General features: G+C 36.1%; 1 protein-coding gene across 1 annotated transcript in view; it reads left to right on the top strand.

Moving 5' to 3' along the window:
- Nucleotides 1-9304, top strand: part of LOC111864885 (thioredoxin-2) — an 18590-nt gene extending 9286 nt beyond the window's left edge. Inside the window, exon 4 of the mRNA XM_023852474.2 lies at nt 6741-9304. Within this exon, the coding sequence (XP_023708242.1) occupies nt 6741-6803 (63 nt within the window). The 3' untranslated portion in view covers nt 6804-9304. The remainder of the gene's footprint in view (nt 1-6740) is intronic.
- Nucleotides 9305-13531: the final 4227 nt, after the last annotated feature.

The raw sequence follows: 13531 nt of genomic DNA, 5'->3' as shown, positions 1-13531 counted from the left end.
GTCGCTTGCAGATTTCTTATACTTTTTCTTCTACCCTGAAGATGGAGGCGATACGTTCCTCCGAAACGTCGGTTAAAACCACTTATACACGGTGCCAAATCCCAGAAGACTGCCTTCTTCTTAATATTTAATATGTTCACTTCCGTTACTTCAGGAAGATACAGGGAATCCTTTATATTGCTGGAATTCTCTGAAGGCCATTTTATGCACATTTTCAAGAGAATTTTAATTGAAAATATTCTGAATTTTTTGGGGGGACATAATATCACTTTGTCTTTATATGGTAGTGAAATATTTTTTACCAACGTTTCTTGATATTATATGCCTTCATTAACAGTCTTCGAGACTGATTTAGAAATGTTGGAAAGAAAGGGTTTTCAGTTGTGTTGCATATGAAATTAGCTTTAACAGTTTTCATTAATTTGCAATACCTAAATTTATTTGAAGTACATAGTTGTTTATTGTCATAGTTTACTTGTAAAGCTTATAGAGAAATTGTAACTTTGATTTTAAAGTTTTATCTCTTCATTAATCCATTTAGAAAGAGCTAGCCTCAATCACTGGATTGAGGCTAGCTCTTTCTAAGGGACCCAACAGAATATGTGTTTTACCTCACCTGAGGATGATCCAGATCCAGATCCAGTTTCCGAAATGTCTTGTTTTTTCCTTAGTTATCTTAAAAACCAGGACGATGGATAAAGTCCGAAAACCCAATATCTCTCTGTGTTATACACCATCGTCAGAATCCTATAGTAACTATTAGTATTCATCTTCCTAACAAGAGGACAAACAATATTAAAATAGTGCTGAATGATGGTACAGAAATTTCCCCATTTTTTATCTACATCTGTTTCACTAAATACATCTGTCCGAATTTTTTTTTTAGCAGTAAACAGAGAGTCCTTTTATGTTAGCTTCCGATAGGTTCGTAATATCTTTAAAGCGTATGTTAATTTACAGTTACATCCTTATTAATGTTCTTTGTGCATAATGATCAAAAAGTGGGCTGTGTATAACATTCACTTATTACTGATTCTCTTGAAGATTAGTCTTTATTTGATCCATTGCATAGGCAGTGCAATCTGTGACTGACGTTAACATATTTACAATTGTAACATGGTCATAAATATTAGAAGGTAAGGTAAAGTTGCCCTATGCTTAACTAATTAAGCACTATGCCATGAAGATGTATGGGGGAGTGGATGTATAGATCCATATTTTCTTGACCATGGCTCTAGTTTTAGGTGAACAGTCAGCTTCACACCCTAACTACGTACTTTACCCCCAGGGAAAGATTCCTGGTACCCATTGGATAGGAGGCTGGATGGGCCCCAGAGCCAGTCTGGATGACATGGAGGAGTGAAATTTCTTCCCCCACCAAGACTTGAACTCCAACCCCATGGTCGTCCAGCTCGTAGCTAGTCGCTATACCGTCTGAGCTATCCTAGCTCTTCATAAATATTAGAAACATTTAATAATTGGTTATTGCATGATCCATTATCCATAATGTTTACAGTGAGGTCCTTAGAATTAAGCTTCCCTTGCCATGTTTGTTTATTTTCTCCAGTGTACTGCATAAACAATTGAAAAATTTATCAAAATTCCCACTTGGTGATCTGCAGACAGCTGTTGTTATTCGTTTCATCTCCTCCATAAACCCTCTGTCCCATATCTCAGCTGATCTATCCATACTTCAGCAGCAATCCATTCTAAAGCCTGAAGCTGCAATACTGCATTTGATGTGCACAGTGCTATTCCACAACCTTTATACTTATTTCTACAGTAATATGTAATAATATGATACCCATATATTTTATGAATTTATTTTATTCAGTGGAAGGCTCTTGTGGACATGGTTATGAACCTTTGGGTTCCATAGAATGCTGGGAAATTCTTGAGTAGCTGCAGATTTGGCTTCTCCTCCAGAACTCAGCTCCATTCCTTGGGTCATGTTCAGAAATGACCAAAATATGAGAGGAATTTAGGGGAAATATTTACATTTGATCAGTTTTATGCCATTATATATTGCATATTATGGTGTATTATAAATTTTTAAGTTATGGGTGAATGATGGTTTTGGTTTTAACTTAGTATTTTGGGGTTGTATAGACAATACCCTGCATATACAGTAAAACTTGGTTATAGCAACTTCGGTTTCTGCGACACCTTGCCTATTGTGTCAAATATTCAATGGTACGAACTAATTCCTCATAAAGCAACTGTTTTTATACCTTGCTTAGTACGACATGCACAAATGCATCAACCTCGTATGTAACGTCATTTTCATTCCTGAATTTCTCTGATATCGTGGGAAAGTTCGATGTGTCTGCCCACCCTCACTTTCTCTACTTGCTGACGTGACTGTCCTGGAAGAATACGACCGCGGGCTGCAAGAGGAGCGTGGGTTTTATGTGAAAACAAGGGTGTGGGGTGGGACTGCGTGAATAGTGCAAGAGGACGCGGCAGGTTGTTAACTGCATTCCTTTCCTAGAATCTCGTCTAACAGGACCTCACATTGTCTACTTACCCAATAGTGTTCCTGCCTAAACCCAGAGAAGTGCAGTAGCGAAAACATGGCAATGAAAAGGAAAGTTTTAAGCATTGAAGAGAAAGTTAAAGTGATTCGTGAAATATTGTGTGTATTGTCAGTGAAAAGCGCTGTAATATGTCTTTGATATTACACATTTGGGCAATTCCACGTTAATGTTACGTTAGTCTGTACTTAACTACGTATTTCACTAAAAAATGCAACATTTTAACTTGGTTTTTGGTAGATTTTTACGTGACTAACATAAGGCCACTGTGGAAGTGCCCATTTCGGTTACAACGACATTCGTTTATAACGACACTATTTTTAGGTCCCTTTGATGATTTTATAACCAAGTTCTACTGTATTACTGCTAATGTTGTCAGTATGTATGACACTGATCTGGTTGAGGCCTTCATCCACAAAAAGGTGTATGTGGTAGGTCCTTAGCTCTGTAACATGATGTTATGTGTGCACGTTGTGGTAATGTTGTTAGTTTGGTGTTGTCTGGCTGCTTCTCTAGTGAGCTAGATGTACCACATAGTGGTGTTAATGGTGTTACACAGCACTTCGCTCCATTCTCTTCCGATTAATGACTTTACCAACTGGTGGCTATTTCTGTGCCCCACTATGTAATGATTAGTTCATTATCTTTCTTCCAAGTAGTTACATCAATAATCTGAGTGGCAATATTTTGTACTATAATGGGAAGGAAACACTTCATGACTCATGGCCTGCATGACAATTCAAAGGGAAGCTTTTGAATTCTTATTCAGGCAATGTGTTTGAAATGTTTACTTTCCAAATCACTGTCCATAGTAATTACATATGGATGTATTTTCATTTCGTCTTCGTGTTCCAATTAAAGGACCACCTCTGTATTCAACGTTTCTGGCTACAGATCCAGAGGTCCGGGTTCGATTCCTGGCGCTACCAGATTATTTTCCGAGAAGTAGTGGGTCTGGAATGGAGTCCACTCAGCTTCAGGATGATAATTGAGGAGCTATTTCAAGGAAATAGTGGCTCCGGTCTAGAAACCCAAAATTAATGGTCGTGGGGATTCATTGTGCTGACCACGTGACACCCTCTATCTGCAAAAGTTGGCACTAAACTTCGCCGACAAGCAGCGGCTGCTCAGTCAGTGTAGTTCGCATGTGAACTAAAATCACGGAGTTTTTATTTTGTTTGTTTCCATTTAAAGTTTTGCACCTCAGAACTGATACAAGGTGAAGGTAGCAAGTCATATTTGTGCAGGACACCCATAAATTTTTACATTTATGTTTTCATGCTCTTTTATTAGTTTTTCTGAATGTTAGAGTCTTTCATTTGCCTTATTTACTGATACCTCACTAGCTCCATACCATAGCACAATGCAGTCCTTCTTAGTTTGTTTATTGTACCCAACATTCAAGCTCTTGGCGACTCTTCTGACATATGCCCATTGTTTTACATGATCCCATGCTTGAATGTTTTGTTTGAGGTGTGGAGATAAATTTATCAGGACAGCTTTAGCATGATCTTCTACAGCAAGTTTGTGGGAACTGCCCACATTCAAGCAAATGCTACATTGACAACGCAATTATCATTGCTTAGCAACGGCGAGTAAACAGCCGTTGCTAGGCAAAGCGAGTAAACAGCTGTTGCTAGGCTGTTTATTCGCCATTGCTAAGCAATGATACTTGCCTTGTCACTGTAACATTTGCTTGAATATGGGCAGTCCCCACAAATTTATTTCTGCTTGGTCTATATTTATGTGATTTATTTTATCGTTGTTGGGGATCAGAGTATGCTTTCATTTCTGTGTTACTTAAAAATTCAACTTCCTCGCCTAACACATGAAATCTATCAAAACTTGCAGGTATAACATTGTGTGTGGTCATCCATTCATGCATATTTCCCTTTATTTTTATTATATATAAATAATATTCTGCCACTGTGCCCCTTCTGAGCTCCCTAATCAAGGTATAGTTGTGAGGTCAGGTTCATATATATTATATTTCCACTTATTAATTTCCTATTTGGCTTATTTGAGGTAAGATTCATCACACATTCTTCTCATTCTTTAGCTACATAGGCCTGTGTGCATGACTTATAAGCCATCTTTTGTTACCTTTATTGATGTTTGCATATGGAAAGTAACATTTATTATTACAATAATCACAAGTAATGCCAAAATGTTATTTTTACATTACTGCACCTTCCCTACACATTTTATTTGAGAATACTGTGCTGTTTTCTTTACTTGATGCAGTTTTTAATTTTAAAAATCAAAGTTCAGAAGCACTAATTTATCATATTTAAGTTTATTTAATGTCTTTTACTACTATCAAGCATAAAATTCCTGGTAAAATGTCACCATGAATTCATATTGCAATGAATACTTTCATAACAAAACTGTAGAGTTATCATTTGGTTGGTGTCAGTAGCTGATCACAGTAAGTTACAGAGAAAGGAATATAATAGGCCGTTTTGAAGTGGACAGTGCTGGTCACCGATATGAGGTTATTAAATTCTGAGGGTGCTATAGATGCCGCAGTCTCTAAATCCTTTTACAGATAGCATACAATGGCAGAAGATAGGTCTGACTTTAAGATCATGTTCATGAGGGATGGAACAAACAAGTTTGAATGCATTCAGAAAATTAATATGCCCCTATAATAAGGGCAAAAGAAGGGCACCTTATATAGCTGTTTTGTACGATTATATGATTGCCAGTTACTTACTTACGGAGCTGAGCCCTTCTTGAGGAGAAGCCAAATCTGCCAGCTACTCAAGAATTTCCCAGCATTTTATGGAACCCGAAGGTTCATTACCGTGTTCACAAGTGCCCTCTACTGGTCCCTATCCTGAGCCATATCAATCCAATCCATACCATCCCATCCTATCTCTCTAAGATCCATTTTAGTATTGTCCACCCACCTATGCCTTGGTCTTCCCAGAGGTCTCTTTCCTTTTGGCTTTCCAACCAATGTTCTATATGCATTCCTTTTTGCCCCCATTTGTGCTACATGCCCAGCCCATCTCATATTCTTGGACTTGATCATTCTAATTATACTTGGAGAAGAGTACAAGTTATGAAGCTCCTCATTATGCAGTTTTCTCCAACCTTCTGTCACTTCATGCCTCTTTGGTCCAGATATTCTCAACACCCTGTTCTCAAACACCCTCAGTCTGTGTTGCTCCCCTGATGTCAGAGACCAAGTTTCACACCCATACAGAACCACCAGCAAAACTATAGTTTTGTATATTCTAATTTTTATGTTTTTGGACAGCAGATGAGAAGACAAAAGGTTCTGGACTGAATGGTAGCAAGCATTACCCGAGTATAATCTCCTCTTAATTTCCTCCTGAATCAAGTTTCGATCTGTTATCATTGTTCCCAAATATCTGAACTGTGCCACATTTTCAAAACATCTGTTTTCTATCGTGTCATGATTTTGCCCTTCATTTTGGTGATGAGACAGCAACATATACTTAGTTTTCTCTGCATTCACTTCTAGACCAGTGTCCTTACTTGTGTCAATTAAAGTCTGTTTTTTTTCTTTATGGTATCTATATTATCACCCAGAAGATTCACATCATCAACTTAGGCGAACAGCTGATATGTCCCATTTAATTTCAGTCCCATCTGGTTTTCCTGGACCTTCCTAATGGCATATTCTAAAGCAAAGTTGAAAAGAAATGGCGATTTCGCTTAGTGGGGGGCGGAGTCAAACTGGGTCCACTCGGCATGGCGGCCACTGATTGGCCTATTGTAGCCTGCCCCAGGTGATTATGATAATGAAGAATTTGGTCAAATGAAGATTGGCAAGGGAAACTGAAGTACTCAGAGAAAACCTGCCCCAGTGCAATTTTGTCCACCTCAAATCCTACTTGACCAGACACGGGATCAAACCCGGGCCACTGTGGTGGGAAGCCAGTGACTAACCGCTTGAGCTATGGCACGGCCAAGGAGTGGCAATAAAGCATCTCCTTGTCTTAGACCTTTCTGGATAGGAAATTTATCAGACAAATGTTTACCTATATGGACTTTACTATAAGTGTCGTTTAAACACATTTTAATCAGCTTAACTAGTTTTCATGTGTCATCGCCATTATGAGGGTTAATTGGAAACTTTTTTTTAATAAGGAGTATGTTTCTGAGTGTATTAGGAAGTTCATTTTTTAAGTCTGTGTTTAATTGCAAACCTCATATGTTTCTTTTTATTTTTAGGTCGACGCCTTTTCTGGAGCTAATGCTGACATGGTGAATCAGTTCATAACTAAGTATAAGTAATAATGTACTTAAAGAAACAGAAATATATTCTTTATGAAGTATGAAGATATGGCATCAATTTGTCTGCATAGTATATAGAGTCAATTTAATTTTTAATCACACATTTTATGTGTGTGATACAAGCAACAAATCGACACATCAGGCAGTGATTATGGATAAAGATCAGGGGTTAACACTTCACCTTGTTTAATGTATAATACATTCTGTGTTTTTCTGCAAATAGAGTTATCTGTTTTCTTAGGCATGTTGTTGTGTGTATATAGAAATGATGCCATTTGTGAAGTTCTAGGCAATGACATTCAACACAATTCAGATGTAAGGGATTATATTTCACAATGTGATTTGATTGTGTAAGCAGGAGGAAATCCATAATGGTTGGCAACTTAATCTCTGCAGTTTCATGTTATTAACTCATTTGCATTCATTAGATGATATCATTTGTACTATAGCATGCTTGGTACCATCACTGACCTATTTGTGCACAGTTATTTTCTCTCTGAGACTGCTGTAGGATACCATGAAATTCAGAGTATGAAGGAAAAGTGAGGTACTGATTTTCCTATCAATGTTCGTGAAAAAACAAATATAGTTTTGGCCATTAATGAAAGCACAGTTTGTGATTAGGGTTTGTAAGGTGATTGCTTAAATTTCTGATTGTGGTTTGTGCTTCAGGGAAGTAAGCTTGTTGTATCACTTGCCTTCGTTAGATGTAAAGAGAAGTAATTTTAAAACCCTGTCAAGAAGAGTAGTTTGTTATGTCATGTAACAGTGAGTATGTTAATATTTGAAGTCGGTGTGCTAATCCAAGTCCATCTTTGGGGAGGGGAGGGAGGTCCTTTGTCTATACAACCACTATTTAGAATGAAAAATTAACGGAATTTGTATGTGTCATTGGTGTAAGAGCATGACACAGAAGAGAAATGTGACTGAATCTTGAACAAATGAGATATGGTATAAGGTTCAATTCAAATTAAAGTGTTTTATTAATATATATTGGAATTATTATAACTATGGTATCTACTGATTTATGTAGTGCAGTGACATATTTCTTAGAGTACCACTTCTAAAATTAAAAATTGTAATGTTAAAATTACATGATGTGACACAAAATGTTCCGTCATCCAAAAACAGTTCCGCTGAAGTTGTAAAGAAATTTATATTATTTATGCTATTTTCTTTGGAATATATGACTGTTGCAAGGTACCACATACCACAGTGCTATACACAGTTTTTGTGTTCCTGCAGTTGAATGAAAGGATAATATATTTTATGCTGTTTTCTAAAATATGTTCATGCTTGAATATTAATAATATCTTAATTGTATTCTTTTATGGATTCCATGATTTACATACCATTGCATGACCTCCCTAGAACTTCACCAGTAATAATATAGTTATCCTGTTTTGCTTGAAATTTGTAGATAAATATTATGGACTTCTTTTCCAAGTTTATAATTCCATTGCAGTCTTGCAAGACATTCTCAGCTGTGTTTATGTTCGTTGCTCCCTGTATCGTTTAGATGTAGTATATTTCATTTGGAATCAGTAAAAAAGAATTAAATGTTTTCTTGTGAAGTTTTTGTAATGAAGGAATGATTGTCAACAATATAATTAAATTAACCTTATATAACGGTATGTAGTAACTCATTACTGTAAAATGTTTTATCCTCTTTTGAGTCTTAACTTTGTGTCATGCTTATATTGGAACACAGTACTCAGGAATAAAAAAAAAAAATTATGAGCAAGTTATTTTTAGGTGGAGATAAAATTTTGTGAAAGTCTGGTAGTAGTTATTGAGCATTATGTAAGGATTTTCAGGCAGCCAATCTGGTAGTATTCATCAGCAAGGATTTGCAAGTGGTCCGTCTTGCAAACTTACTAGAAGAGGAGTTACAGTCCTCATTCAAGTCAAAGATGGGTAAAGGTAAAGCTGTCCCTGTTCTTAATGGAGTAATCAGAAATATTTTCAGTCCATTCATATAATAGTTTTTAGTGATGATCATTTTACTTGTGGTTTTGAGGATCAATGATAGATAGGCTTCCTAAAAATGTCTGTATTGATGACAAACAGTTTTATGGTTTATAGTTGTTATGGTTACTGAAAAAGATGAGTGTGTTATGGAATATTTTCATATTGTGCTAATCTAATGGCCTTTTCTTTTATGCAGATGTGTGTTAAGCATATATTATACAGAAAGAACATATTTATATGTATATGAGTAATTTTTGGAATTGCTTGATTTAATTTACATGTTAATTGAAACTGTTTAGAATATATGGAAAATGTTCCTGTAAATACTGCTATGCTTGGCAGTACCCCCAGAAATGTTTATCCACATAATGCCTTATATTTATTTGTTACAAGCAAGCTGGAATCTTATGTACATCATTGTGCTAACTGCATGTATGAGAGGGCAAATAGAGTTTCCACAGACACAACTGTATTGCTTTTGTAAGGTGCACATATTTTTGAAACTGAAAAAAAAAATCAGCTTATTTCTATTTCGTTTTCCTTACTTACATTCTTAGTCTTTAAAACAGAATTCTTTTTAAGTATTGGAATCCCAGTCATAATGCAGGTGAAATACTTTCCTGCCAGAACCCAGCGAAAAGTTTATTTCTTGTCCACGATGTACAGAAAGCCTTCCAAGATTGAATCGTTGCTTTGTGTGAAATTTTGACATACTGTTACCCAGAAATACAGTACAATTTGGTTATAATGGAATCTTAAGGAACCTGATTATTTTTAAGCTTCATGCAGGTTACAGTATTATTATGGCTGTTAGCACTACAAATTCGCAATACATAAACCAATATTACTGTATTAACATTTGTTTATTATTTTGTATCTGCTACATGTTTCAGTCCAGCCGGATCATTATCAGGCAGCTTATGTTATTGAATTGTGTCTAATATGGATCCATATTAGAAATTACATTAATATAAATTTCATTGCCAATTTCTACATCTCATTATGTTACTTAATTGTAATATATTAGTCATGAAGGTTAAAACGTTAAAACATTGTTTCAAAATCTCTTTCAGAATGTCAGAATTTGTATTCATTAATTGATAATTAATTTCAATCAATTTTATACTGGAATCATTTTGAAGTGAAGTAAATATCCATGGTGATATGTCGTAGAGTAGACAGTAGTTTTATATCTTGAGAGTTGGCATTATTTTTAGTTTGCTCAGTCAACCTAATTTGGGTATCTCTTTCAGCTGGACTCGAGTCACTGAAGAAGAAGTCAGAAAATTACCACTCTGTCCAGTTTATGTTAAATAGATATTTCCATTTTTTTTATCTATAGTTCATCACAGTTCTTTAACTTTGTTGACCAGTACCACTTCGGATTTAGCTCTTTATTGTCCAGACATGCCTCCATTGTTACTTGGCAGGACATGGCTTCCGCTTCTGGGTCCATCTTTTCTAGGGTGCCATCCATGTTTGTCAGATGGCACCTTCAGATATCTTTGTTCCAATGTTCGATCTCACTGATCCAATCTGTACCACTTCTAACACCAGTTGTCACGTATTTACAGTCATAACTACTGCTGGTGAATCCAATACAATCTGAGCTGCCGACTTCTGACACCAAAATGTCACATGTAGGGTGGTATGTGTGACAACAGTAATGGGTTCTAGTTCAGATGATTGGTTTTTCTAAGCACCTTGGTTACAGGTTCTCTTAATCACACTTAAATACAGCGCCATTACCTAGTTACACACTTTCCAGTTCACCGTTCCACACACCCTAGGATTCTCAGTTTCCACTAGTCGTCTCATAGCAACAGATCTTGACACAAATTAGCACTTCAAATTACTATGAAGTCGTCTTGTTATTTCATCTGCAATTGCTGTGGAACCTCAGAACTGAAAGTTATGATTGACTCGTAACTGCCCTAAACAAATTCTGTCACTCTCTTCTCTTATAAGCACTGTGCACAGACCCCACAGAAAGCACCATTTTCATAGCACAGTCTGATATGAGAAAATGTGTTTATCGAGCCATTGCTTAGAAACGGGTTGCATAACCCCAATGTTCCACTGCTGTTTGGCACAGATGACATAGAAAACACAGCCTCTTCTATTGTTTTGTGTTGGACTGTGTTTACAAAGCTGTTGCCTGGCAATGCATTGATCAAATGTGTTACAGTATTATAGACTACACCCTGTCACTAACAAACTCCTTTTAGGTGCTGATATGATTCTGTTATGTAAAAACATGTACCTAGTTCATGACTGACATTCCCATTTTCATAGAAAATTCATAAACACCTGCTGGTTCAGTGCACCCCCTAAATCTAATCGGACATTTCGATATTTCTCTTGCAAATATTTTGAGTATATGAGTATATTACCTATGTGCCACATACCAAATCTCATATTCATTTCTCTTAGCTTAGGTTGTTTATCCACAGAATGCATGGAAGTCCAAGGCCCAATGTAAATTTTTGTTACAAAATTATTTGTTTATGTTGAGAAGTTGTTAACCTCATCCCCACCCCCCAAGCTGGAGAATTGCTGCTTGTTGGCTGTCTAATTATTCAATATAGTCGCAACTACCCTTCATGTCTGGAGGCCATCTCCTCCTTCCACAGCCCAAGGACGTGCCATTCTGTCATGATGGGACATACTTGACATGGTTAGTCGCATTATAAAATGGTTATTTCATGTTTTGCCTTCTCCAAACTGATTCATCAGTTCTGGCACATATGAAATCAGTGATCTATCCATGTCAAAGCCAGACATGCTTGAAAACACAACCTTTTCTCAGATTCATATGAATGAAGGAGGTATCTTCTCTAATAACATGGTTTGAGTTAATTAGCAGCAAGGTTGAAACTGGCAAGTCAGCCATCAAATGTTAAGATTTTTTTCACACTTCAAAATTTGTGAAATTATTCAACCAAATCTTCAATTTTTGTAAATAGTCTATAAATGAGCCCCTGTCTGCTGACTTAACATAAACTTGAAGCTTGGCGATTAATACAATTTTACATCAACCAGCGTGAACGTGTATCTACCATACTTTGCTGGTCTGATTTTGACATCCGCATCTAGAAATAATACTCCTGATACTATGCACTACACGTATATCAGTAATGCTGTGATCAAAGGACATGGTATGTAAAGTGGCAGTTTTCAATTATGTGAGATTTTGTAAGAAGAAAAACATTTACATTCAGGATGAATATTGTATAAATACTTATTTGTAGTAAATGTTTTTCTTCTTACAAAATCTCATGGTAGCATAGTTGGTTGAGGCACTATGCTACAAGCTGGAAGGTCGCAAAATCGAATCCTGATGAGGTCATTGGATTTTTTCAATTGACCTAATCCTTCCAGCCGCACTATGGCCCTGGGGTTGACTCATCCTGTACCAGGAATGTTCTTGGGGGTAAAGGGCAGCCGACACGTAGGGCAGACAACCTTACCGCCATCTATGAGCTAATTGCGTAGAAAATGTGGGAACCTCAACATGTCACAACCCTATGGGCCTCCTCAGCTTGTGACAGAAATACCTTATACTTTTTTACTTATAAGTATTTATACAATTCTGTATTAAATTGTGTACTCAGTGTAATATCAAGCCAAGATCACTGAAACCTAACACACACAGAAGTAGTAACTACTATAAATACAATGGTCAGTTCTCATGAAATTTTGTATAAAATATTTTCAGGTTATGAAAATTTAGTTTGAGTTACCTTGAAAATCGAAATTACTATCCCATTTCCTGTTTCAGGTGCATAAAACATAAAATATGTTCAGTGAATATGAAATAAAGTAGTGAAACTTTGCTCCTAAATGAAGTTTCGGTTTCACATCATTCTTTCCATGAAATCCTTAAGTTAGATATCATATGGCTGTCTCCTGTATTAAAATTATACTACACTGATTCCTGTTCATTGTTTTTTCAAAAGCTACAATTTAAAAAATTTAACAAGTAAGATTAAGTATAATACCTGTCTTCAAATTTCTCATGACAAGTAGAACATGTTAAGTCACACAAATACTTCATTATTTCACACCTTTCCTTTACACCTTAGAACGGAAAATACAGACTTACTACATTCCACATAACCCATCCAACACATTTAGAGTTATTCAACAGAGATGACAATGTGACAGAACCAGCAATCCCCCACCCATGTGTTCACTTTCAGTTGTCTGCTTAACACTATTCCTACATCATATATCAGTACAATTTCCTGTGCAAAAAATAATACATTCACAGGCAAATAACTAATGAACCAGAGTGAATAATATCCAATCACACTGTATGCATAAAAATATTCTTCCTAATTAAAAGGGCTCACCTGTGTGTAAAGATTTTTTTGCCTTAAAATATGTACTACTTGGAAAAACAAACTACTGTGTGGGCACTAAAGTCAAAGATGAATCTTTTCCCGTTTTACAGTTTCTTAATCATACAGACAATTGGCAAGGCTGCACAACACAGAATAAATGCAAACATTTATGCCTCAAGTGGAATTAGAACCCATGACCACAATAGTAAAACACCTTTACAATTGTCAGTAGCTGACAAATTACATTTGGAACCAAAACTAAAAGATTATGTTTTAGAACTCATGATATGGAAATTAAGTTTGAGTAATACACCATATTCTCTAAATATTTTATTTACTACCATGAAACGTATAAAGGTGATTTTTTTTTTTTGCCCTGAAGTGGCATTGCTTTGACCTCTCACATTAAAC

Source organism: Cryptotermes secundus, unplaced genomic scaffold (genome assembly GCF_002891405.2).
Source record: "Cryptotermes secundus unplaced genomic scaffold, Csec_1.0 scaffold2002, whole genome shotgun sequence".
NCBI classification, from domain to species: domain Eukaryota; kingdom Metazoa; phylum Arthropoda; class Insecta; order Blattodea; family Kalotermitidae; genus Cryptotermes; species Cryptotermes secundus.
The sequence above is the reverse complement of the archived record's forward strand: the minus strand, read 5'-3'. Positions and strand labels throughout refer to the sequence as shown.